This window comes from Lynx canadensis, chromosome D1, assembly GCF_007474595.2.
Source record: "Lynx canadensis isolate LIC74 chromosome D1, mLynCan4.pri.v2, whole genome shotgun sequence".
NCBI lineage: Eukaryota > Metazoa > Chordata > Mammalia > Carnivora > Felidae > Lynx > Lynx canadensis.
In genome coordinates, this window is record NC_044312.2 from 88,285,897 (window position 1) to 88,313,747 (window position 27,851).

Sequence of the window (27,851 nt, forward strand, 5' to 3'; positions counted from 1 at the left end):
CTTCTGATCATGTTCGATACATTTTCTTCCAGCACTTGGCTTATTTTCTGTTCATTGTCCACACCCAACCCCACCACACCCCTAGTTTAATTACAGGACTGGAATAATTCCCTTTGAGCAAAAAAATTTTGTTTTGTTTTGTATTTAACATTCTCTTGCGAGTATTAGGAATCCAAAACAAAAAGTCTAATTTGTGATACTCGGGTTTATTGTATAAGTGTCATCTTAAGATAATTTTTAACATGAGTCCCGAGTTTTAAGACTTTTTATAAGCCACCCATCTTGCTCATTTCCAACGCGTTCTATAGGGAACTCCTAGGTTACCGGGTGATTGTTTTGTGGGGGATAGAGGCGAGCTTTTTTCCAAAGACCTTTTGGGGTGTGGGAATTTGCTTGCTCTGCATACAGAAGGAATTCTAGAAGCTGGGACTGCACCACCCACCCCACGTACCCCTAACTTGCAGAAACCTTTGCCCCCCCCCCCCCCCCCCCCCCTTGGCCCCAAGGCTCTTTACAGGGCAGGAGCCAGCTCCGATCCAGCTGCTTGACACCTATTGTCCCCGTTTGGACGTCAAGCGACTTCGCCTGAAGGACCCTAGATTTGATTTCGCTCAAAACTCAGGACTCCGCTGGGGCACCCCTCCCGGAGCCGTCCCGACCTGCGCGGATCGACCGTCCCCCCGCAAGGGCAGGGGCTAGAGCGGCGCAGTAGGAGACCCGGTGGGCCCTTTCCCACAGGCGTTCGCGTCGGGCAGCCCGAGCGGCCGCGAAGGCCCCCTCCCGCAGCTTCTCCCGCCCCCTCCGCCCCAGAGGGCCGGCTGGCTAAGTCCCTCCCGCTCTCGGCTCTCCGCCTCACTAGCAGCGGCTCTCGGTGCAGCGGGGATAGGGCGAAGCGGCCTGCGCCCACGGAGTGCACGACACTGCCCGGAACGCACAGCCACCCTTGCCCCCTCAGCCGCCCACTCGGGATTTCCAGCGTCCTCTGCGCGCGCACGGTGAGCGCCACCCGGACCGAGGCGCTGACGGTGAAGAGGGCCGCTGCCCCGAGTGTCCTTTACCTCCGGATCGGCTGGACCTTCTCGAGGGGCTTGCTCCTCAAGTCTCCCCTTCCCCCTCCGCCCCCCCCTCCCCCGGTCATTTCCAGTGCCCTTCTCCACCCTTCTCCGCCTCAGCCTCGACCTCTCTCCTCCCTCCTTTCCTCGCCAGGCGACGAGTGCTGGCCCACCCCGGCGGGGACCGTTGCACTGGCCGTTGGCGGCCGGCTCTGCGAGGCCCCGCCCCCGGCGCGAGCCTCGGTACCCCGGGGCTGGTAGGCCGAGCCGGCGGCCTGCGCGGGGGAGGGGCGGGCCGGGGGGGGGGGGCGGTGCGAGGCCCGGCGGGGTGCCCTGCTGGCGGGTCGCGCGCGCGTCCGCGGTGTCTTCCTGCCCTCGCGGCGCGCGCTGGCCCCATCCCCACCCCCACCCGCTCGCGCAGGCTCCCGCCCGCTGCGCGTTTTGTCCCGCGTCTCGCCCCGTCCGCCGCCTGACTCGCCGCTCTTGTCCTTCCTCCCGCTTTTTCTTGTCTCCTCTCACGGTCTAAAGATGCCCTCGGCCACCAGCCACAGCGGAAGCGGCAGCAAGTCGTCCGGACCGCCACCCCCGTCGGGTTCCTCCGGGAGTGAGGCGGCGGCGGGGGCCGGGGCAGCTGCGCCGGCTTCCCAGCACCCCGTAACCGGCACCGGCGCTGTCCAGACCGAGGCCATGAAGCAGATCCTCGGGGTGATCGACAAGAAACTTCGGAACCTGGAGAAGAAAAAGGTGCCAGGAGTTGGCGGGGAAGGGAGGGTTTGATGCTCCAATCCTGACTGCTGTGGCCTGCCCTCTTCCCGTCCCTGTCGCATCCCCTCCACCCATCCCCACCCCCCACGCCCGGCCTGCTCTGTAAACGGAGCTTCGAGCCCTGAAAACGGGCTCCTAGGGGAGGTGCTTGTCACCTGACCCGGACGGGGCGCTCCCCCCCCCCCCCCCCGCCCTGGCCGCTTTATTACTCTCCTCCGGCAGTGGGCCAGGCTTCTTGGCCTTTGGGAGTGGGATGTGTAAGGGCGGGGGCCTGCCCTGTCGCCAGACTTAGCCGTGTGATACCCTTCCCTCCGTCACCGAGGCCCGATTTCTTTGACGAGGGCCAGCGGGGAGAAATGAAGGGGTCCCGGTGAGGGGGCTCAGGGCTCAACCCACCGCCTGGTGGAGTTGGGGCGGCCTACGTCCTACAGTCGTGGGGTTGGTCCGCTCGGTTACCGTGTACTTGAGGCCTGTTCGGTGTGCCCTCACCTCTCTTGGGAGAGAAGTGTGATTTCACCCAGAATTGCTTCTGTGTCAGGCCCCTTTTGAGTGTGTCTTCGATTTGCTACCCCCCCCGCCCCCATCTGATGGGCGCCCCCACGTTTCCTTCTTTGTTTCGATTGTCTAGGTGCCCCCCTGAGCCTCAAGCTCAACTCGATCCCGAGAAGATTTTCTGCGGCGGCTCTTTGCCCCTCCGGGACTTTAGAGAGGGATGGGAGGGAGACGGCCACGATCGAGATTCGTTGGGGGGCGTGGGTCCGTGTTAGACCGAGGGGATCGCCAGGTCTCCGGGCACATGGAGAGAGCGTCTAACATGGCGGCGGCTGCGAGGAGAGGGAAGCGCTTTACAGGAGCTGCATTGTGAGCACAAAGCGAAAGCAGAGGGGGAGGGCAGAGACCAGGCAGCCGCCCCGGCTGGCCTTCCTCGCCCCCCTCCGAAAAAGTCGAGCCACACCCACAATTTTTTGGATTCAATAGTTTGCCATTCTAGGTCACACCGTGAGGTGTATCTTCAAGTAGGCCTTTTGTTTTATGCTTTCAGTGCAGGACAGTGTACCAACTCTGTTTGGAGCGGCACGTGTGTGTGTGTGTGTGTGCGCGCGCCTGTGTGGGTGTGTACATATGTAGAGAAAGGGTCTCTGCAGAGTGAATAATTCCACCTTCAGTAAGACTGGAGGTGGAAAGGGAGAAGCAAATCAGTAGTATGAAAAATTGGATAATTACATCTGTGACTATTATGCAAACTTTTTGCCTTTTACCTTAAGAAAAATAACTTTGCTTGGATAACTTTCGTTTGTCTGCTTCTAGTAAGACATCTATTATAAAACATCTTGAATTTTGAAGAAGTCATTTAAGAATTTATTTAGTCACCCACCTAACAGTGTTACTTAAGATGTTGATTGAGATAGTAGCTATTTAAAATTTGGGCCAAATAACTTGAAGAAAATGGTGACATTTAGGCCTTAATTACTTTAATTGCTTGTTTAATTGATTTTATAGTTTTTGGGAGTTTTAAAAGACATTTTTAGATTAGATACTAATTTGTCTCATTTTTTCCACTGGGAATATTACTTGAATTTCTTAGCTTTTATTTGAAATCGAGAGATGCACTAATTGTGGATGTCTCCTACCTTTTGGTGATACTCTATTTTGATAAACAAGTGTAGTTTATTATAAATGATAAAAGTAATAGATGAATCAATATCAGCAAAGCAACAAAAGTATTTTACTTGTAAAGTAGTTGCATTTAAATACGTATTGGAATAAGCATGCCCAAGGCCAGTATCTTCTGAGTCTGCCATCTGAATCAAGATTTAGGAATCTTTTTAAAACCTCTTGCTACAATAAATCCCGTCAATCTGGTTGATGCCTGAGTGGTTTAATTTTCAGAATTCTTCTAGGATAGGAATCAAAAATAGTAATGATGTAGTAAATGTTAACTATAGACATATAAATGTAGATATTCATATTTTAAGGACTGAAAAGTAATTTTTCAAAGCCCTTAATGTAAAGTCAGGTACTGATTAGCAACCAATTTAGTTATGACATGACTGATTCTAGTGCTCCAAATGAGTATGGAAAAAAATTAGTTTTTAAGCCCCATGAGGACCTGAACAATGACAGGTCACCTGTGTATGTGTTTATATTGTATACATTGCCTAACACCTGCCACCCCCACCCCCATAGAAGAGAAAGTAATTACAGACTTAGGCTAGTAAGTACTGAAAAGTTCTCTTGTAATGGTGGAGGAAAAAAACCTCACAAAGTAACAGAAGTATTTCGTCTTTTTTTTTTTTTTTGGTCTTCTCATTGTTTTGAGTGCTAGGTAGTAGAAAGGTCAAATTACAGGTAAGCTTTTTGGTAACTCACAGACTGAGCTACCTACTTGTTAAATAGCTAAGTTGGCAGTATGTTGTGACCTAACTACTATTGAAATTAAGTTTTACTTTTTGAGAGACTAAAGGATTTTGGATTTTTCTCTAAGCACATCTGGTTTCTAGTTTGTATTGCATTTTTTCTATATCTAGATTTACTGTATGAAAATGTGATTTTTTTCAAAACATGATTAATTTTTCAGTAGTGAGCATTTCTAATAAACCTAAAATAGGATTTACTTTACAAGTCAGTTTTGAATCTTTATAAACCTTTATGCAGTAAAGGAAGATGGTATTTATAAATAACTGGGTTTCTTTTTATTTCAGTCCATTTAGCAACTTCTGTTTGAGCTATATTTTAGACTTGACCTATTCATAACGGTCTTCAGGACAAAATCTTTTTTTTTTTTTTTAATCTTTATTTATTTTTGAGAGAGAGAGAGAGAGACAGAGAGACGGAGTGGGAGCTGGGGAGGAGCAGAGAGGGAGACAGGAATCCGAAGCAGGCTCCAGGCTCCAAAGCCTTCAGCACAGAGCCTGATGTGGGGCTCGAACTCACGACCGTGAACTCATGACCTGAGCTGAAATCGGACACTTAACCAACTGAGCCACCCAGATGCCCCCAAATCTCTTTTTTAATGGATTCTAAAATCCAGTGTCCTGACCAAAATTACTACTAGAAATGTATTATCATTTAGTTTAAGACTTGGAGAATTGCAGTAATTTTATTGTACTTCATTTAAAAAAACAAAGTATTTGTTAATTTTCTGATAAGTCAAGCCATTAGAAGAAAGCTAAGCATCTGTTCAGTAAGAATGCATGCTTAACGTTAATGAAATATGATCCTATTATGTAATGCAACTAAATGGCCTGGTAGTTTTTGAAATTTGGGTTTATAAAGACTATACTATGTATATGCTTAGCAAACAGAAGAAATGCAGTTATAATCAAAAGAATCAAGTGCAAAACTCCATTTACAAATCTTTTAATTTTTGTAAGTAATAGAAATTGCCAAGTTTTCTTCATCAGTTTGTTGGTATAAAACGGGGCTATAGGCTAGGCAAGATGTTATTTTGAAACCAAGTTTTAATTTTCACTGAAGAGAGAGCTTATTTATATGGTGAGATGTAATCAGTTTTGATGTAGAATAAAGGATGTTTAAATAGATGACATTTAAAATTTTTATGCTTTTTGTAAGTATAATAGGTTTAGACACTAGTGATTTTGGTAGGTGAAAGATTAACCACTGTTCTCTTGCAGAGCAGTCTGACAGCTTTGTAACCAATATGTGACCAAGACAGATAGCCAAAGTGTACTGTTTTTCATCTACTCTCTCAAGTCTTTTTTGCTCTTTAGATCTTTTTAGTTAATTTACTGAAAAAAGATGCTATAATTGTTAGGATAACATTTCTTTTTAGAGCATTGCAGTGTGCCTCTACTTAGAATTTTCAATGCAGCTTTTCTACAGAATTTCTTTGCTAAGTATTTTGAAATAATAACATTCTCAACTATTTTATAAGTAAAATCTTTCCTTGGGGCTAACATCTGAAGTTTTTCTTGACAGTTGAAATTGCTGATGTATCCGCTTCTCCCATTGGTTGCATGAACTATTTCTCTGCAATGCAGAGGGCAAGATTACTTTGTTTTGCATTCACCTTGTCACAGGAAAAAAAAAAAAAAAAAAACCCAAACATTTATAATGCTTCATTTGTTTCTCTCTGCCTGCCTGCCTGGGTATGGGTGTGGGTGTGGGTGTGTGGGTGTGGGTGTGGGTGTGGGTGTGTGTGTGTTAGGGAGAGAGAGAGAAAGAGAAGTATTTAAAATTTGAATTTAAAAAGGAAAAGATGTGAATTTCCTCGTGTAATAATTATAAGTATGTTTTTCTTGCATGAGAGTAGAATCCCAAGTATTATAATGAGAATGAATTGGTTTAATCTGACCATGTTATTTTACTCTAGAAAATTCCCATGTGGCAAATATTTGTATTAGAATACATTTTGTGTGACTTAGAGATTAAACATACAGTTTGTTATAATTTTATGTAATTAGTACCTGAGTTTACATTTAGGAGGAGAGGAAGATTAGTACTGTTTCATCTTTTAAAAAAAATAAATTCTTTCAGAGGTTAAAATTATAACAACCTGGCGTTGATCTTATTGTTATACTGTTAATAGAATCTAAGATCTTTTAAGGCCTTAAAGTCATCTTAGAATTTATTCTAATTCATTTTATGGAAGAGTTCATTCAGATGCCCATGTAAAGTCAACCAGTTTGGAAAGAGTGAATTCTAAGGTCTCTGGTTTTATGGGAAAAATTAGAATTTGTAATGTTCTGCAACATAAGTATTTTTCATGTTTAAGCCAATACTGTAGAACCAGGTGAAGGCTTTAACTTAAATCTTTAATTTTAGAGTTCCTCTGTTTTAAAATGCTGAAAGCAAAAGGAAAAAGCTTTTTATTTCTTCATTGTTAGACCTTTATTAGTATCTTGTTAAATTGTGTTTTTAGGCTGTCCAGGTAATGGGTCTTGAGAAAAACAGTACAAGTAAAGCCCCATTGTATCAGGTGTCATTGGGACATCTGTATTGTTGTAATGAAATGAACTTTTAAAGTTTAAATTCTGATATTTCTCTTTGTGCTTAAGTAAGCCCTGATGCACACTGGTCCGTCTTAATGCAGGCTTGGTATGTCGTAGACCAGATAATTTGGGAAAAGTGTTACCAGTAAAGCAGTAGGAGGTGTGTCAACCTTTCCGTATTCTTGTATTACAGGCTTTGGATATTTTTTTAGTGATTGGCCCCTTTTTCTGGTGGCAGTGAATTGTATGTAAGCAGTAGAGAAGAGTAAGAGGAGTAGCAGAAGAGACAGTATCAGCCAAAGTTGGAATTGTAAATTGCTTGGCTTCTGCTCATTTCTTTATTTCTCCCCCTAGCTGTACCAGTGCTTTTGTTGGATAGAGTATGAGTGTAAAAACATACATGACAGAGACTTTATTGGGCAGAGTTCAGAATTCATATTTCCTGAGGAAAAGGGAAGGTGTGCTTTTTGGCTGTGCTCAGCTAAAGGATGCTGTTTCCTTTAACTTCCTGTACTACCTATTGTCTCTACACTTCCTTGACATTTTGTATTGTGTTATGCTCTTACCTTATGTGTTTTTCTAAATAGGTAGTTAAGCTCCTTGGGGAGTATGAATGACAGCATATTGGGCCTTACACATGGTAAATGCTAAATATTTGTTAGTTTGACTGAATCATTATATAGAAATATTTGTAGCTTCATCAGTAAAATCCTGTTAAGACGGATTAATCCATGAGGGAGAAAATGCTTTTTGTACAGAGCTATTTACTTCAGTGTTTTTACTGAGATGGAATTTTTCCTGAAGAATTTTCTTTTGATCTATTTTTTAAGCGAGTAGAGTTGATTAGGCAAGTAGAGCACTTTTATAATTTTTTTAAAAAAATATTTATTTTTGAGAGAGAGAGACACACACACACAAAGCCCAAGAAGTGGAGTGGCAGAGAGAGAGAGGGAGACACAGAATCTGAATCAGGCTCCACACTCCAGACTCCAAGCTCAGCACGGAGCCTGATGCGGGTCTTGAAACCATGACCCTTGAGATCATGACCTAAGCGGAAGTTGGACGCTTAACTGACTGAGCCACCCAGGCACCCCCTGCAAGTTGAGCACTTCTAAAATCTTGGTGCTATAAGCACAATTTGTAAATAGTCTTAGGAAGGAGAATAGATGATTCTTTGTATTTGAACCATTGTAAATGATTAGAAATTTTCATTGTATTCCCCTTAATATTGTTATCTAGCCATAGAAATAACTGAAATATACTTTAATCATTGGGAAAAAACCTTTTGGTCTCCATTTTAAGTGAATTACAGTTCTCATCTTTTTACATTGAACTCTGAATAGAGTTTCTAAATCATTCATGTAACGAATATACTATATTCATTCTACTGAGTAGTTTGGTTAAAGCAACTAATAATTCAAAAGATACTTGTTAAGATTGTTGATAATCATTTGTTTTTCAGATGCGCAAGATTTAGACTTAAGAATTCAAAGTGGGTGATGCCGGAACTCTTCAAAATTATCCTTTTTTGTTTTCCTACTAGGGTTAGCTGCTTCCATTCATTCAGGCTTAACTGCATAATTAACAACCATGGACAAGGAATAAGGATTATCTGTTACCTTTTTTTCCCCTTTTTAGTTGGACAAAAGTCTTGTCAAGTTAAACTCCTGGTTACTTATTTGCTTGAAAGATTATCTTACAAATTGTCTTAGAAAACCTCTAATTTAGGAGCACCTGGGTGGCTCAGTCGGTTGAGTGACCCTCGGTTTTGGCTCAGGTCATGATCTCGCGGTTTTGTGAGTTCAAGCCCCACATCAGGCTTTGAGCCTGCTTGGGATTCTCTCTCTCCCTCTCTGCCCCTTCCCCACTCCTGCTGTCTTGGTGTCTCTCAAAATAAATAAAAAAATAAACTTAAAAAATATTAAAAATAAAAAACAAAAAAGAAAACATCTAATTTAGCATCCTCTTACTGTTCTTAGTGTTAAGAAATCCTGCATTCTTTTTTTTTTTTTTTTTTTTTAACGTTTATTTATTTTTGGGACAGAGAGAGACAGAGCATGAACGGGGGAGGGGCAGAGAGAGAGGGAGACACAGAGGGAAACAGGCTCCAGGCTCTGAGCCATCAGCCCAGAGCCTGACGCGGGGCTCGAACTCACGGACCGCGAGATCGTGACCTGGCTGAAGTCGGACGCTTAACCGACTGCGCCACCCAGGCGCCCCAAGAAATCCTGCATTCTTGACAAGTGTTCATTCAGTTTCTGCATTAATCAGTCTTCTAGGGCCTGGTAGAATGCTCATTTCTCTGTGAAAGTCGATTTCATTTTTGAACAACTCTTTAAGATCTTGATGCTAGTCACCTCTCAACCCACTCTTCCTCTGTCCCACACAATATTTAATATTTGTTTTCTGGAACAGCTCAGACTTCTGCTACATGAGAAGTCTTCCAGCATTAGAAGAGCACTGTTAGGGATCATCTATGGATTGTACTATATGTTCTCTCTACCCTCCTTTTTATAATTGAGAAAACTTTTGTTTCTTACGGTCTTTCCTGTGAAGTTTATTAGCAACTATTGTCATTTGAACTGGTGGAGGGTAAACAGGAGGCAGTCAGCTGCCTACCATTATATGGGCAAAGTCAGAACTGATGTTTCTAGGTGAAGAACAGGGAATGTAGGGATTGGGGACTTGAAATAATGTCTAGAAAGTCCACTGAAGATTATGGAAAGTTGACAAGACAAATCTTTATCTTTTGTTTTTACATTTGTCTTTCTATAGGTTTTCAGTACTAAGAAGTGATTTATTTGGCCTGGAGACACAAAATAGCTTCTAGATGGGTGCTCTTACTACTTTTGTTATTTTAGGCTTTATTTTTAAATTTTCTGTCTCAGTGTGGAGATCTTCTTAATTCAGAACAGAAGGTACAGTTTCTTGGGTAGCTAAGCTAGTTTTTTCAGATGTTGTCCCCTCCTAATCTTTCTTGTTGTGACTGTTTATAATTGTCTAGTTAAGGAATTTGGTTTTTTTGGAGTCTCTCCTTTGCTATTTCTTTTTAATTGTGTAATTTAAAAAAATGTTTTCTTTATTTATTTATGAAATTTCAGATCTAACAGGAAGGAAGGAAAGCTCAGGAGGATAGCTGTTCTGGATATTCATCTGGCATCCTCACAGCACTGTATTGAATTTTTAAAAACCATTTCAGTTAAGTAACTTTGGTGGTGGTGAAAAAATCTTTGGGAAGAGTGAAAGATCTAGGTGTACTGCGATTAAGTCACCTAATTTTTACTCTGGTGAAAGGAAGGGAGGAAAACAGCAGCAGGGCAAAAATGAAATGTAGCAATGTCTAGAATCCAGAGTGACAAAAAAGAGGGGTGTAATGAGGCACAAATGATTTTTCTGGGACTTATGACCTTAGGCAAGTTACTAACTGCCCTTTCAGTTTCTAATTAGGTGAAATATGATTGATAATAGTCCTTGCTGATAGGGTTAGCTACCTGATATTTTAAATTTGAATGTCACGTAGTGAATACTGTCAACTATTAAAAGCAACAAAGAAACAGGAGATAGGGGATAGGACTGGGCTGTACTTCTTGGGTAATCATTTGTCAGGACCACATATACATATAATCTTTTGACATTTACTGGGCATAGTCACATCTCCATACTATGGTTCCCCTTTAGAGACCAGATAATCTGGGAAATGGCCTGATTTTTATCTTAATCATATGTGGTGCTATAAGTGAACCTTTTTTTTTTTTTTTTTTTTTTTTAAGTGAACCTTTAATACTCTTAGGATGCTCAGTAGTTTGAAAAGGAGCCCTAAATAGAATTTCTAAATAATTATTTCCAGATAGAATGTAAGAGAGCAGGTTTTTGTTACCAGTTTCGTGATAGGCTCTTTGATAAAGATTTCCTTTTATGCTAGGAAAACAACTCCATTTTCTAGAAAAAAATACTTAATGTTCATTTTATGTGGATGATATGTGTATCAGCCAATTTATTAACTAGGTGTTAGGCAGCCATGTTCTAGCTTAGGGAAGAAAAAAAAAAAAAAGCTGTGTTTGTGTGGAGCCCTTTGCTCCTATCCTTGCCCCTTTGCGTTCATCGGAGTTCATGTTGGATCATTGTGAAAGGCAGTTTCTTATTTATATATTGATTTAGTTCATACTGCAAATTTTAACCTCAAATGCACAGTTTTTCTACTTGGACTTAATTTAAGCCATTTGGATGGGATGTGACCATAGGAATGAAGTTTGTCTTTGAGTAGTCTACTCATGAGACTAGTGCAGATACAGCCTTTTTTTTTCTTTTTGAGATCTCTGAAAGCTACTTAGGAGTGAGCTGAGATTGCAAACCAACCTCATTTTCAAAGGTAGAAAATTAAACCAGTTGATTTTTCTATGAGGCTTTCTGTTTCTAGTGCAAAATTTGGCACTCACCAGTGAGTTTAAGTGCTCTAAACTTCTGGAGCTTGGCTCACAATGCAGAACTTAATAAAAGTAGTATTTATGAATGGAAGATGGTACCCCTTCAATGTTTGGATCATAAATGGATTTTTTCTTATGTAACTAATGACTAGGTTAAATAGATTTATAAGCTGGTTTAGAAAACCACTATTCAGCAAGTTTTCGGAGTTGTTTAATGTTAAATCTTTAACCAAATTGAGGTTGCCATATAATGTGTTTTATGGTCACAGTTTGTATTGGTTGTGTGATTCAGAATAATTTCTTATTTCTAAGACTCAATTATTACAAGTGAATTGCAATGTATTTGATCTAGGTTAGTGTTTCTCAAACTTAAGCACACATTAGAATCAACCAGAGGGCTTGTTAAAACACAGATTGCTGGGTCCCAGCCCCCAGAGTTTCTGATTTAATAGGTCTGGGGTGGTGCCTGAGAATTTACATGTCATTTTTCTTTTTTAAAGATTTAATTTTGGTGGGGGAGTGCCTGGGTGACTCTGTTGGTTAAACATCCGACCTTTGATTTCAGATCAGGTCATGATCTCATGGTTTGTGAGTTCGAATCCCACATCGGGCTCTGCGATGGCAGTCCAGAACCTGCTTGGGATTCTCTCTCTCTGCCTCTCATTCTCTCTCTCAAAAAAAAAAAAAAAAAAATTAATTTTGTAAAAGTAATTTCTACACCCAGCGTGGGCTCTAACTCAACAACCCCAAGATTGAAGTCGCATGCTCCACCAACTGAACCAGCCAGGTACCCTGAGAATTCACATTTCTAATAAGTTCCTAGCTGTTGCTGATGTATTGCTGGTTTGGGGACCACACTTTGGAAATCACTGACTTGCAGACTAATAACAGGGTCTCTGCTGTGTAGAGTTAATTATGTGTAATAGTGAACAGAGGTGCCTTTAGTTCAAATTTCATGGTGATGAAAGTCTTTATACACCCAAGCAACCAGGAGATCCTGTATTATATGGACAAAGGAAAAAAAAACACCTAGTGCCTTTTAATGTAGAACACTTTTTTCATTGTCTTTGCAGTCTTATTAGTAAGTTTTGAGTTTCCTCAAATGAGAGCTGTTTATTAGGCACGTTGATCAGACTCAGCATCTTGCTTTTTTAAAGGTCGGGTAAGGACAAGGGGATGGGATATTTATAACAGTAATATAGCAAGTGTTAATGGCTATATAGAGGAACAAATGTAAAGCTGTAATGAAACTTTTGTTTTATTATGGTTAGAAAAATGTTCAGGGAAGACCTGTAGTTTCCATTCATTTGATTAACATTTTTTTTTTATTGGACACTATAGCTGTATTAATTCATCTTACCAGATATAAGGAAGTGTGGTCTGCTTTTGAAAATCTTCTGTTAAAGACCCTTGAGATTTTTAAGTTATGTCATGATTTTTGAACATATTTCTTCTGTCACAGTGAACTGTCATTTCTTGTGGTGTTAGTGGCAGTCCTTCCTTTCAAAATTAGGGCTCTTGGGGTGCCTGGGTGGCTCAGTCGGTTAAATGTCCAACTTTGGCTCAGGTCATGAACTTGTAGTCTGTAGGTATGAGCCCTGCATTGGGCTCTGTGCTGACAGCTCAGAGCCTGGAGCCTGCTTCAGATTCTTTGTCTCCCTCTGTCCCTCCCCCGCTTGCGCACGCTCTCTCTCAAAAATAACATTAAAATTTTTTTTTTAATTATGGCTCTTAAATTGTTATGAATTGATAAATTTGAAACCTGTTATAGCAATATAAAAATCAAAAGAAACAGATGTACGAGTTCTAATGAAATAGATCTTTGTTTTGGCTGCACAGAGTCCTTTTGCCTATTTTTTGGTGACGGTATTTCATGAAGATGTGTACTGTGAAACCGAGTTTTGCATAGCAGCTCCTTTCCCTTTCTTTTGATTTCTCTTTTACCCTTGTTCCAGTTACTCCTGTGTGATAAATTACTCCAAAACTTCATTTTATTATGCACACATTCTGCCTGTTAGGGATTCAGATAGGACACACAGTGGGGTTGGTGTCTCTGCGCTAATGATTCCTGGGGCCTCAGCTGGGAAGACTAATAATGCTTGTTTGCTTCATGTCTGGTGCTTGGGCTATGATTCTAACACTAGGATTGCTGACCAGAATTCTTAAATAAGACCTCTTCATGGCTTGGCCTCCTCACAGGATGGCAACCTCAGGGTTGTTGGACATCTTTTATTTATTTTTATTTTTTTAAATGTTTTATTTTTTGAGAGAGAGAGAGGCAGAGCATGAGCAGGGGAGGGGCAGAGAGAGAGGGAGACACAGAATCCGAAGCAGGCTCCAGGCTCTGAGCTGTCAGCACAGAGCCCGATGCGGGGCTTGAACCCACAAACCGTGAGAAGGGTTATTGGACTTCTTAAATGATAGCTTGGGACTCCAAATGTTTTTAGTGACTAGCAAATAGGACAGAGATACATTGCTTTTATGACACAGCCTTGGAAGTTGTACAGGATCACTTCCACTGTACTCTGTTGGTTGAACCCCACTTAGTACAATGGCAGGGGAATTGGACTAGTTCTTAATGGTGCAGTGAACAGTATGTAGAGCTACAGATGTGGCCATTTTTGGAAAATGCAATCTGCCGTAGAGTTTGGGTTGGATAAATACTAAATTTGATATTGTGTAGAAAATTGGAGCTTTGCTTTTCTCTAAAGGTTATTTATTTTGAGAGAGAGAACGTGGGGGAGGGGTAGAGAGAGGGAGAGAATTCCAAGCAGGCTCCTCACTGTCAGCTTGGAGTCCAGTGTGTGGCTCAAACTCATGAACCATGAGATCATGACCTGAGCCAAAACCAAGAGCTGGACGCTTAACCAGCTGAGCCACGCAGGTGCCCTTGGAGCTTTTCTCCTTTAGGGTAGCTTGCCCAACTATAGGATAGTATATAGATTCATATTCAAAGGTTATTATAGGTTAAAGTCTTGGCAGTATCCTAAAATCTGCCAATCTTAATAACTTTTTTATAGCATGAAATTATAATTTTTTTATTTTACAAACTATATGTTCATTGCAGAATATCTAAGTGTACAAAACAAAGCAAAAGGAAAAAAGTTCCACCTATAGTTCTACCACTCAGGTACATTCTTAACATTAAAAAAGCTTTCATATATATTTTTACATATAAACTATCATGATTTAGGAATTCGATTTGACATCCATTTTGATTGGCATGTATGGTTTTAAATTTGTAAGACATTAAATGATAGAGCTAAACTAGGTATGTAAAACTCTACCCTGTAAGGGATATATACTGCACTCAACTCTGTATTAATTTTAGATTTAGCAACAGTTTCTTTGAAGAATGTATGAAAAAGGAAGATAATAAATGCTAGGTATGAGCTAATAGCAGTTTTTCTTTTGCCTAGCAGTGAATTCAGAATTTTTACTGTACTAGCACTACATTTCAGGCCCTCTTTCCATTCGCATATCTTCTGTTATCTGTATATTTCTAAATAGAGGAATCATGACTATAATAAAGTGCTATTATACCCTAAGTCATCATTAAAAGCAAATCTTGTTTGTTTTTTTCTTTAAAATAGCCTACCCTTTTAAAAAATGAATGAGTTGTCTTTATTCATCCTCAGAGAGTGTTCTGAGACAGTTGAGCTTATCTTTTTTACCTGGAATTAGGCCTGTCAGATCAGTGTAGAAAAAACTTGCATTTTTCAACTGGTAGACTTGAATTTTATACCTCTTCAGCCAGAGGTTATTGTGTGAAATAGTCTACCTAAGCATAAAATTGGGTACTTGGATCAGCCTTTAATTTTTTTTTTTTTTTTTTTTAAATTTTTTTTTTTTTTTTTTTTCCAACGTTTATTTTTGGGACAGAGAGAGACAGAGCATGAACGGGGGAGGGGCAGAGAGAGAGGGAGACACAGAATCGGAAACAGGCTCCAGGCTCCGAGCCATCAGCCCAGAGCCCGACGCGGGGCTCGAACTCACGGACCGCGAGATCGTGACCTGGCTGAAGTCGGACGCTTAACCGACTGCGCCACCCAGGCGCCCCCAGCCTTTAATGTTTTAATGTTTATTTTGGTTTTATTTGCCTCTAGGATAACTAAGGAATTGTTAGGCTTTTAATTTAGGGTGGAATGGTTATGCAAGTTGACTAATGGTTCTGGTGCAAAGAAAATGGATGATTTGACCTAAAACAACTTTTTAGTTTTGTTTTTAAACTTGTTTCTTGACCCTGAATGCATTTTATCAGATTTTGTGTTTCGTGGCTAATTTTATTATTACTAAGGGTGAGGAACAATATATGTTTATAATTTATTGTGATTATATTAATTTAAAAATTTGTCCCCTTTAATTTAGGTTTCTACTTATTCCTGCTCCTCTGACTTTTAAAACAATAACTTGACTACTATCAAGAATTGTCAAGAATTTTTGACTATTGTATTACCTGAGTAATACTTTTCTTTGGGGTCTTATCTAATAGTAGCCTGGGAAACTGCCAACATTTTCATTTTAGTTGGGGGGAAAAAGATGACTTAAACCAGAGGTTAATTTTCTGTCCCACTGTCATATTTAATTCCATTTGTGAGAAAAGAAAGCAAAGCTGTTGAGTAATGCACTATCCATAGGTGATGTGATAGCTTGGAGTATCATGTTGTTCAAGAGAAATGGATGAGGCCTATCAAAGACAGTATGCACATGGGTTTTTTTCAGGGAAAATACACTCTTTTTATATCACTTAGTCACACGAAGTGAGGAAGTGAGGTGAGGCAGGGGGTGAGGAAGGGACAAGAATTTAACATTATAAAATGTCTGATATGCTTCTGTGTAAGTAGGATCATAACCAAATTGTGGCCTTCACCCATGTTGGTAGGAACCATTTGTGCAGGCCATCTGATGCATATCTCTTTTGAGAAACCTAAATAAGCAGTGTTGTATCATGTCATTGGCTTATACTGTGGAATTTGGTTATTATTCAGCAGGGGCTGGAGTGTCTGCATTCATATTTTAGTGCACTATTTATTAAACTAAGTTATGTACAAACTTAAACTGAAGTTAACTAAAAATTATCTTTAGGGCACGATTTGAGACAAACTTAGAGGATTATATGGGTTGGTTATTTCAGCATGGTTAGGCTGGTATGTACTTTAAAATGTGGGGCATAATTCTTTTTTTTCTTTTTACATAGGGCAAGCTTGATGATTACCAGGAACGAATGAACAAAGGGGAAAGGCTTAATCAAGATCAGCTGGTAAAGATGTTACATTTTATTGAAGATTTTCTGCTCACTATTTTTAATAAGAAAATTAATTTTGTGGTTCTTTATGTTTCCAGTAAAGTTGGGCTCTGTCTTTGTTATTTTAGGATGCCGTATCTAAGTACCAGGAAGTCACAAATAACTTGGAGTTTGCAAAAGAATTACAGAGGAGTTTCATGGCATTAAGTCAAGATGTAAGTAGAAGACTATGTATATATGTTTATGAAATATTAAAAATAAGGAAGGCAAAAAATTTTATTTCTTTACGATTGATAAGCTCTTTGTAAGATGAGAGGATTGGATCCAATTATATCTAAGATGCTTTCCAGTTCTGTAAAGTTTAAAGTAACACCTGAAAGATGCCTTTTTAAAATTTTTAAAAATAATTTATTGTCAAGTTAGCTAACATTCAGTGTATATACAGTGTAGTCTTGGCTTCAAGAGTAGATTCCCATGATTCATATGTACAGCTAGTGCTCATCCCATCAAGTGCCCTCCTCAGTGGCGCCAACTCCCCACCCCCATCAACCCTCAGTTTCTTCTCTGTATTTAAGAGCCTCTTATGGTTTGCCTCTCTGTAACTTATTTTTCCTTCTCTTCCCCTATGGTCTATTAGTTTCTCAAATTCCACATATGAATGAAAACATCTGTATTTCTCTGTTTTTTTTTAAACATTAAAAAAATTTTTTTAATGTTTGTTTATTTTTGAGAGAGAGAGTGTGAGTGGGGGAGGAGCAGAGAGAGGGAGACACAGAATCCAAAGCAGGCTGCAGGCCCAGGCTCTGAGCTGTCAGCATAGAGCCCAATGCGGGGCTGGAACTCACAAACTGTGAGATCATGACCTGAGCCGAAATCCGACACTTAACTGACTGAGCCACCCAGGAGTCCCAGACTGACTTACATCACTTAGCATTATACCCTCCAGTTCCATCTACGTTAATTGCAAATGGCAAGATTTTATTCCTTTTCATCACTGATCCGTTCATCTTTACATCTTTATCTGTTCATCAGTTGATGGACATCTGGGCTCTGAAAGATGCCTTTTAAAAGGACTGAGTCTCAGATATGACAAATATATATATAGGAGATACCCTGAAGATCTCTAAAAAATTAGCTTGTATATACGTGTATATATAAATATAGCAGGCATTTATTTTCTGTATATTCCTTTATACCTAATGACCATCTTATAATTCTGTTAACTATCAGAAAATAGGTCTTTTTTTTGGTAATCACTGTCTCCATTAGGGATCTTAAGGAATGTGGCAGAGTGGGATACATTGCTCTTGTATCAACTCGTGATCCAACAAAGTAAAGTGGTTTTGTGTTTTTCCCATACATCTTTTGATGTGATAGAAACCTTTGGGAACAGGACAAAAATGAAATACAGGCAAAGTCAAATAATTTGAAAGTTGAGATCAGAAAATTAATCTTCTGAATTAGTATTAGCTTATTTGGAGAAAGGCTAAAAGCACTGAAATACAAAACTGCCTCTGATTTGGTAAAATGAATAAACAAAACAATTTATTATGTGATGAGAGACATTGCAGTACAGAGATGAAAAGTTCTGATTCTGGAACCATACTGTCTGGTTTGAACCCTGATTCTGCCACTTAATAGTTGTAGGACTTTGAGTTACTTAACTTGTCTATCCCTATATCACTCAGGGTTTTCCAGACAAACAGAACCAGTAGTATCAAAAGAGAAGGGGGGAGAGGAGTGGGGCCGTCACACTGCTTCAGTTTTCTAATCTGTAAAATGGTGATAATAATGGTACCTCCCTCATCTCAGGGTTGTGAGCAATATTTGATGCATAATTAATATATTTCATGCACTTATTATTAAATTTGATTAAAGTTGGAAAATATTGATGGTATCCCTCAAAATGGAATAAATGAAACTTAATTTACACCCAAGTTGGGAATTGATCCACTTAGGTCAGATGAATCCTGGCCAATTAATTTTCTGATTAAAAAAAAATTTATGGGTCATAGAAGTAGGATTGCTATACAATTTAATAATAGAATCAGTCTATTTCTAAAACTACTAACACTGTGTAAGTGAAAATACTTGAAGTCTCCTTTGCTTTTATGTTAACACTGGTATTTTCAGGAACTTTTCATTGGGTCTTTAACTTCATTGGCAGTCTTTTTATTGAACTCGGATCCTTTATCGCGCTTTCCCACACCTTTTTTGTTTTGTATTCAAGAATTCTTTAATCAAGCTCCAGCCTACCTTTTCTAGATTTCATATTTTCCTTACTTGAACTGCTCATTGTATTCAGAGTGGCATTCTTTATCTTACTTCTTTGGTTTTATTGACTTATTTCATATTCCTGCCTCTATTCCTATATTTCCTGCCTTTGGCTAGTGGCTGCTTCTCTGTCCTAAAATTGTACCCCTCACCCCCAGTAAGATTATGTTCCTTTCTCCTTGAAAGCTTTCTAGAGTGCCCTAGCTTGGATTTCATATCTCTGTTCATATGTACTGTTCACTTGCCACTTAACTGCTAAATATCATTTAATCTGCTGCCCTCTCTGCTGCCATCATAGATTTGTCTTATTGTAGACTTTATTGTTCTCCTATGTCTCTCTTCCCCCATTACTCCCTTTATTATACTTTTCTTTTTTTTTCTTTTTAATTTTTTTAAATGTTTATTTATTTTAGAGAGAGAGCGGGAGTGGGAGAGGGGCAGAGAGAGAGGGAGACACAGAATCTGAAGCAGGCTCCAGGCTCTGAGCTGTCAGCACAGAGCCCGATGCAGGGCTTGTACCCACAAACTCTGAGATCGTGACCTGAGCCGAAATCGGACGCCTAACCCACTGAGCCACCCAAGCGCCCCTTTATTATACATTTTGTATGTCTTTATTTTGGTTTTCTCTGTCTCAATTTATCCCAGTGAGGCTTGAGAAAGGGGAAGAAGGTGGGAAGGAAGACACTTTCATGGCTCTTGAAAAGATTGACCTTTCTTTAAAATTCTGACCATTCTTTGAGCCCAGTCTGACACTGGACATGAGAAGAGAGAGACGTACTTGAGTCTGGTTGATGTTCTCCCTTCAACCTTCACAGGAAAGTAAAAGACGGGTACTAGGAAAAGAGTAGTGGGAAAAATACATGTGTACTAAGCATTTATTTGTCTTCTGCCACCTTCTTTTTCTCTGCCAGCATCCCCTTATTCATAAAAACAAGTTAGTTTTAGTCACTATTTTCAAAATGTTGGGATAATATAATACTAGCGGTGGGTTGTGAGGAAACAGTGGTGGGTTTTAGCATCTCTTTTTAAGTTGATAGTAGGTACTTAAAATGAAAATTTTGGACCAGTTTTCCATAGAGGAGATGGATATAGGTAAGATTTTTTTTTTATTTTGCTGTACTCGGGTTTCTTTTTTAATTGGCTCAGGTTCTTAATTAGAAATTTTAATTCTTATACTTTTTATTATGAAAAATTTCAAAACTAAAGAAAGGAATATAATGAATACCTCTGTACCCATACCCAGCTTCTACAGTTTTTATCTCATGGACAGTCCTGTTTGATATACTCCCTTGTTCCCTGTCAGCTAGATTATTTTGAAGCAAATCTGAAATATATTTTTTTATTGGCAACATTTAGTGTTACAATAATACCTTATAGGGAAAGAAAGATGTGTTCTGAATTTCTAACATCTGCTTAAAACAGATGATGTTATTAGATATTAAACTCTATTTGTACGTTAGGAATCAGCATTTTGTGTATCAGGATCACATAACTCATCGAGTAAAATGTGTCTTACATTGGAAATGAAATTGGTTGAACTAAATTGGGAGTTTTGTGAAATTCATTTTAATGTCTATGCTTAATATTTTTATGCAGATTCAGAAAACAATAAAGAAGACTGCACGTCGGGAGCAGCTTATGAGAGAAGAAGCAGAACAAAAACGTTTAAAAACTGTACTTGAGCTCCAGTATGTTTTGGACAAATTGGGGGATGATGAGGTGCGAACTGATCTGAAGCAAGGATTGAATGGAGTGCCAATATTGTCTGAAGAGGAATTGTCATTGTTGGATGAATTCTACAAATTAGCAGACCCTGAACGGGACATGAGCTTGAGGTATAGTGGTATTTGGTAGTAGAAACTTCTAAATGTTGGCTTGACAACTAAAAGGTAATTAATTAGCTTTTTAATTATTATTATAAGGTTGAATGAGCAGTATGAACATGCCTCCATTCACCTATGGGACTTGCTGGAAGGAAAGGAAAAATCTGTATGTGGAACAACCTGTGAGTATTATAATTTTTGTAACTAAGAATATAATTTTGTAACTAAGAATCTTTAAAAGTTAGTTTTCTTTTTGAAAGTAATGTTAATTGGAGAAATTTTTAGAATTGTGTAAGTAACATTCATCTACTGTTTACTTTTTGGTTTATTTCCTTTTTTTCCTTTCTGGTGTGTGTGTGTGTGTGTGTGTGTGTAAGTAAAAAAAAACCCATCATGAATCAATAAATCTGTAGAGATGGGAATCCCCTGACTTATCACGATTTTGTTTGTAACTTACTCTCTGCTTGAGGTGGACAGATTAATACTGAATAGGCTTTCCAGAGTTCTTGGTATTAGATAGGGACTGGTTTTTCCTTATGGCTGAAATTTTGTGAAAAAATACTTACTATACCCCATACATTTTACTTATCGTCATTGCCTTCATCTTTTCTTAGTTTTTCATAGACTTCTGGTAATTTGAGGACATAATTCTTTTGTGCTTTTTAAAAACCTTAACCTCAAATATGCAATGTTTATTGACTTTAAAGAAAACAAAGGACATTTAAGCTTCACTTCATTGGTAAATTAGGAATTTTAGGTTTATTCTCTTAGTAAATAATAGGTTCTTATCTTTGCTATTTATAAAGGTGGTTTAGGGAAGTAGATTTTTGAACATCTTAAGGTAAAAGTGCTTATACCTTATTTTTAGCTGTTTGGTGAAAAATTAAATCGGATTAAAAGCTTTAATTGGCAAAACTGTATGATGTAATTTGGATTGTATTTGCTTTAAGGAAATGGGTAAATCAAATACGAAGAAACAACTCTCTTACATCTTTTCATTTAAGAAATAATTTTCTTGAGGCACCTGGGTGGCTCAGTCGTTTAAATGTCTGACTCTTGATTTTGGCTCAGGTCATGGTCTCACAGTTCGTGAGATTGAGTCCTGTGTAGGGCTCTGTGCTGTGCAGAGCCTGCTTGGGATTCTCTTTCTCGCTCGCTCTCTGCCACTTCCCCCACTGTGCTTCTTTCTCCCCCAAAATAAATAAATAAACTTTTTTTTTTTTTTTTTTAAGAATTTTTCAGGGCTCTGGGGTGACTCAGTCAGTTGGGTATCTGATTTTGGCTTAGGTCATGATCTCATAGTTCGTGGGTTTGAACCCCATGTTGGGCTCTCTGCTGTCCGAGCAGAGCCCCCTTGGGATCCTCTGTCTTGCTCTCTCTCTGCCCCTCCCACACATGTATGCGTGTGTTCTGTCTCTCAAAAATAAACGTTAAAAAAAAAAATTAAAAATAAACTAAAAAAATTTTCTTTGTTGTGTTGTTTAGTGTATTTCTTTGTAAAGAAATCTTTATGTCTTCTTAATTTTACTTTTGCCACAAATATGTACAGAAGTTTTATTAGGAAGAAATTTACATACGTGTATAAACTTGTTAGCTTAAAAAAGTAGTTTTAGTTCAAGCCTGATCAATTTTTCATGAACGTTATTGATGAGTAACAAGGGTTAAAGTATAAGTTTATATCTTGTTATGGTGTTTTTTGCCTAGTCTTGTTTACTTACCTTAGGAATGTAACATCTTTATAACTAATGAAAAGTTACTAATGTATTCAAGTTAGTATTTTTATGTGCATTCAGTTTTCAGATTTTTTTTAATGCTTATATATTTATTTTGAGAGAGAGAGAGGCAGAGAGAGAGAGGGAGAGAATCTCAAGCAGGCTCTGTGCTGTGAGCTCAGAGCTTGACGCCGGGGCTCGAACTCACAAACCATGAGATCATGACCTGAGCCTAAATCAGGAGTCGGTTGCTTAACCAACTGAGCCACCCAGGCGGTCCCTCATGCATAAGTTTTTTATTTTTTATTTTTTATTTATTTTTTATTTTTTTAAATTTTTTTAACGTTTTTATTTTATTTTTGAGACAGAGAGAGACAGAGCATGAACGGGGGAGGGTCAGAGAGAGAGGGAGACACAGAATCTGAAACAGGCTCCAGGTTCTGAGCTGTCAGCCCAGAGCCCGACGCGGGGCTCGAACTCACGGACCGTGAGATCATGACCTGAGCCGAAGTCGGACGCTTAACCAACTGAGCCACCCAGGCGCCCCTGCATAAGTTTTTTTAAAATGAATAGTTTTGAGTCGTGAGCCTCTGAAGTGGGGAAGGAAAACATGAAATGTTTGGCATAGAAAAAGTTGTTGGTAGTTTTATTGTTAATAGAGGTAATTTTATGATATTTTAATATAGTCCTGGGAAGTTTTATTTTTCTGTATAGTGACTGATTAGGGAATAGATACATTCTATGTACATAGGTATATTCTGTGTTTTCAAGGCCAGGAAATTGAGATTCTTCTTTGTTGTAGTTTTTGAGTGAGAGGGGGAGAGAATCTTAAGCAGGCTATTCATGCTCAGCGAGGAGTCCAAGGGCCAGGCTCAATCTCCTGACCTGAGCCAAAATCAAGAGTCTGACGCTTAACTGACTGAGCCACCCAGGCAACCTGAGATGAATTCTTGACACACACCTTCACCTGCTGCTCTGCCCTCTCATATCTTAGTGTGTACCAAATTGTGACAGTTTTTTGCCTTTCAAATATCTTCTGAATCTGTCTCTCCTACTTTTCTCCCTTAGTGCATTCTCTTAACTGAATCCACCCTCCCCGTCCCTCTTTAAAATTTTTTAATGGCTGTCTTTTAAATTAAATTTTATATACATTTGTCTTTAATTTAAAGACCTTGCATGTTCTGGCTCTTAATCAGTTTCTCCAGACTAGTCTGTATGCTTTTTCTTCCTCCCTATCCCTCCTCAGCTACAGTGCATGCTTTCATTTTCTTGTATTTGGTACCCCTTTTCTATATCCTTATCCTTTATACAGGGCTTTGTAAATGGTGTTGCTTCTGCCTTGAAACACTTCTTTCTACTACTCATCTTCTAGATCTCTGCTCTTGCAGCACTCACACACCAGGAAAGCTTCCTGTGCCTCTCTCTGATTAGGTTCAATCCATTGTACCTCTTTGTAGTACGTTTCACAGATGTGATTTCACTGCTTTTATATCTGATAACTTTTCTCTATTGGACTGGAAACTTAGGGAGGGCAGATACTGTATCTTACATATTTTGTAGCCCCATTGCCTAGCACATTGCCTAACATATAGGTAGGTGCTAAATAAATAATGAATAAATGATAACTGTCAGCTTTTTTTTTTCTTGCAGTTACATAAAATATATAAAGTTTAGTACTAATAGATTCTTCTTGTTCTCTATCATTCCATAATTTCTGTCCTTAGTGGACTTCAATGTTTTTTATATGTATGTTTCAGTAACAGTTGATAAGGTTTTTTTCTTACCACAGCATTTTGTAGCATATTGAATCTTACTCAGGTCAGGCATGCCTGATAGTCTAACATTATAATTCATGTTCTGTTTTTAGATAAAGCTCTAAAGGAAATTGTTGAGCGTGTTTTCCAGTCAAACTACTTTGACAGCACTCACAACCACCAGAATGGGCTATGTGAGGAAGAAGAGGCAGCCTCAGCACCTGCAGCTGAAGATCAGGTAGCTGAAGCTGGTGAGTACTTAGGTGGATATGAGCTGTAGTGTAGGAATCTTGGTTTTACTCTCCTTTGCCACAAGTTCAAGCTCTGCATTTATTTAGTTATGTATGCACACTGAGAGTTTTAAAGGAGCTTTAAGCACAACAAAACATTAAAACAATGCATATTAAGAATAATTCCCAGAGGTCTTGAAGATCAATCATTTACTTACTGGTCTTGATCACTATTACAAACTGATAACTTTTTTTGTTGCAATATTGCTGGCCTGGAGTACAGATGAGGGGAAATGTTTTAGGACTTTTTAAGTACATTTTGGCTGACATACCTAGATTTATTGTTGTTTACCATGCCAGTATATGAAGTGAATAGTATGAAGGGGGTGTGTGTGTATGTTAAATGATGGGGAGATTATAACTCTAATCCTGAACCATAAATTTCTCAGTGGCAAGGGATCTTTTCAAATTAACTTTAGTACAACACTAATATGTAGGTAAGCACTTACCAGGAATACTTTTATAACTTAAGTTGATGAATAAAATTCTCAGTACCATTGGAAACATTGTCAGAGTATGAATTTTGAAATGGTTGAAAAGAATCAGACTGCCTGGATTGTAATCTTGGCTTTGACGCTCATTAGCTATGTAACTTTGGGCAAGTGACTGAATTTCTCTGTCTCTTTATCTCTGTTGAGAAAGCAGTACGTGAAAGTATATACATGGTGCGTCTCACATAGTAAGCACTTTACACAAGTCTTAGCTATTAGGTTGAAACTAGAAGGGAAGATTGCACATTGGTGGAATTTATGGTTGCAGATGGACATAGTAAGCCTCCTCTCCATCCCCCCAACCACTTTACCAAGTAGGTTAAAATAGTAAGATTTTAATCTGTATGTTGCTGTATGATAGTACTCTAAGAATAGAGAGGTTTTAACTTAGGTCTTTTTTGGCATTATACCTAGTCCAGAATAACTACTCTTGAGCCTAATTTATTCTGTAATAAATGGTAAAGAAAACTCTTTCTAAATATTGTAAGAATGATAAAATACAGAAACTTAATGCTAACTATTGTAACTTTGTAAATAAATTCCGGCTGTTTGATGGTAAACTGTTAACTTATTTGGAGTTGAAATGAATTGCTAATAAAAAAAAATACTTTCTTAACACTCATTTATGTCAATTTTTAACTACTTAGAACCTGAGCCAGCAGAAGAATACACGGAACAAAGCGAAGTTGAATCAACAGAGGTATGATTTTTATTTAATGCTAGCTTTCCTTTTCTGCCTTTCAAACAATTCTCAAACATTTATTTTGCTTTGCAGTATGTAAATAGACAATTTATGGCAGAAACACAGTTCAGCAGTGGTGAAAAGGAGCAGGTAGATGAGTGGACAGTTGAAACAGTTGAGGTAAGAGTTCTCTCGGTTGCAAAGTTGATGTCTTTTGTTTTAATTAGTCATTTTTATCTCTCCTAAGAACAGATTTAGTTTTTTGCATTATTAGTACATTTACTGTCATATTAAACTTAATACACATAACAGGATCATTATGTTTTAAAAAGTAATTTGTTTATCCCTGTGTATGTTTAATAGAATCTCTGCTGATCTAGCTACAGAAAATTTATATAAAGTTATCTGTGGAAGTGGGAAAAAAAAGTTATCTAAGGTTATTAAAGCACATGATTTTCTGTTGTCGATACCAGGCTGCTGTTTAAAAATCTGGGCTCCCACATAGATAACCTCCAGAAAAGGCCCACCTTCCAAGGGATATATTGGAGTTTCCTCTTAGACTCCTCTTTCTCCCTAATGCGCTAGACTTCTGGTGTTTCCTAATTCTGTCCCTTAATTGACATTACCTTTTTTCAGGTCCTCATGTCTAGTTCAGAGGCTCTCTTCATATTTTTCTTTTCTAACTGCCCTAGGCCATCCTATTCACTTTTACAGGTCAATTATTAGAAAAGTTAGTTTTGATTAAGTTACTTTCACTTGAAACTCTTTGATGGTGCCGTGTTGCCTATAAGATAAAATCAAATGCCTTACCAAATTAGTCCCAACCATCCTTTCCATCCTCTTTTAGGTGACTTCTTTTATGTATTCATATATCTAAAGTGTAGAAAAAATAATATGTCTTCTATCATTCTCCAAAGGTGCAATTGTAGTAGTACTTTTAGCTCTTATTGATGTGCCAAAACATAGTACTGATAACCTGCCCCTGACCCCAGAAAGTTACCTAGTTTAGATGAAAACACTGTTCTATGAAACCCTTACCAAGACAGTCTGTATTTGCTGAATTATGCAAGGCAGTTCAGAAATACTAGAGGAGGTTTAGAAGAAAATAAGATGTAAAAGATCTATGTAATGGTGGTGTGCGAACCTACTGGGCCTTGACTAAAAGTAGATTTGGTGTGTATTTTCAGGGAAGTCAGATAATAGGTATATATTAGCATGGATATGCAGGTAGAAATGAATTAGCATATTTGTTTTGTTGAACATTAGGAATGGAAAGTATGGGTTGGCATAGTAGGAAAAGACTGGGAAGTAACAGTGCTTTGTAGTTAAGTACTTTTTTGCATTTTATTGAGGGAGAAAAGTATATTATCACACTTAGCACTGTGCCAGTATGGTTTGTTTTTAAGTACTTGGCAGGTAGGGTCTTTTTAAAGGCTATCCATATGGGATTCTAAGGAATTTTTTGACCAGCCTGATGTAGATGACAGATCAGTTGGTCTTTGTGATCACTATTGCTTATAAAAGAAAATAAGGTTATGACTTACTGAGGCTTACCAGGTATGAGTTGCCCAGGTTTAAAACCAGACAGAATGTAAATTTTGACTGATGTAATAAAAATTAGATTTCCTAGAAGAGCAGGGAATTAGTAACAATAATAATCAGAAATTATTAGAGCTAGGAAAAAGGTAGATATAGTGAGTTTTGGCTTTTGTAGCAATTTAGATAAGGTGATAGGGCTTGATTCTATGGTATTGGCAGAGAGAATGAAATGGTGGGAACTCAAAATTTGATGATAAATAGTAACTTTTCTTGAGTGCTGTTTATCAGGTACTGAGGTGGATATGTATTTGATAAATATAAATTTACTTACTATAGAAGGCAGAGCAGTTTAAGCACAATATGTTTTTTTGGAAGTAAGCATGGGTATTCCTTCCTTTGAAAGCGGTTTATAAAGTAAATCTGAAAAGCTACGTGGCAATCATGTGGAGTAGAGAACACTGTAGAAGTAATAGCACTGAATGTTAAATTTGGGATAATTGTCAGTTGGAGTAGCTATATTAAAGCTGACTATCTTGTTTATAATGTAGTTCCATATATAGTTCAGGGACCTTTTGTGATGGTCATGAATGGAGCTCTTTCATTCCACCAGTCTGCATCTCCCCCCACTTCTTCCACTTTAGGTGGTAAATTCACTCCAGCAGCAACCTCAAGCTGCATCTCCTTCAGTACCAGAGCCCCACTCTCTGACTCCAGTGGCTCAGGCAGATCCCCTTGTGAGAAGACAGCGAGTCCAGGATCTTATGGCACAAATGCAGGGGCCCTATAATTTCATACAGGTAGGTGCAGTTCAGTCAGACACTAACTAACTGAAGGTTTAAGTGTTTACA

At 38.8% G+C, this 27,851-nt stretch overlaps 1 protein-coding gene across 1 annotated transcript in view; it reads left to right on the forward strand.

The window, feature by feature from the left end:
• Positions 1-856: 856 nt before the first annotated feature.
• CAPRIN1 (cell cycle associated protein 1) overlaps positions 857-27,851 on the forward strand; it is a 39,947-nt gene continuing 12,952 nt past the window's right edge. The window contains exons 1-10 of the mRNA XM_030332456.1: positions 857-995; positions 1,581-1,796; positions 16,391-16,453; positions 16,567-16,653; positions 20,309-20,547; positions 20,635-20,717; positions 24,115-24,252; positions 25,430-25,482; positions 25,558-25,644; positions 27,645-27,800. Coding sequence (XP_030188316.1) covers positions 1,581-1,796; positions 16,391-16,453; positions 16,567-16,653; positions 20,309-20,547; positions 20,635-20,717; positions 24,115-24,252; positions 25,430-25,482; positions 25,558-25,644; positions 27,645-27,800 — 1,122 coding nt within the window. The 5' untranslated portion in view covers positions 857-995. The remainder of the gene's footprint in view (positions 996-1,580; positions 1,797-16,390; positions 16,454-16,566; positions 16,654-20,308; positions 20,548-20,634; positions 20,718-24,114; positions 24,253-25,429; positions 25,483-25,557; positions 25,645-27,644; positions 27,801-27,851) is intronic.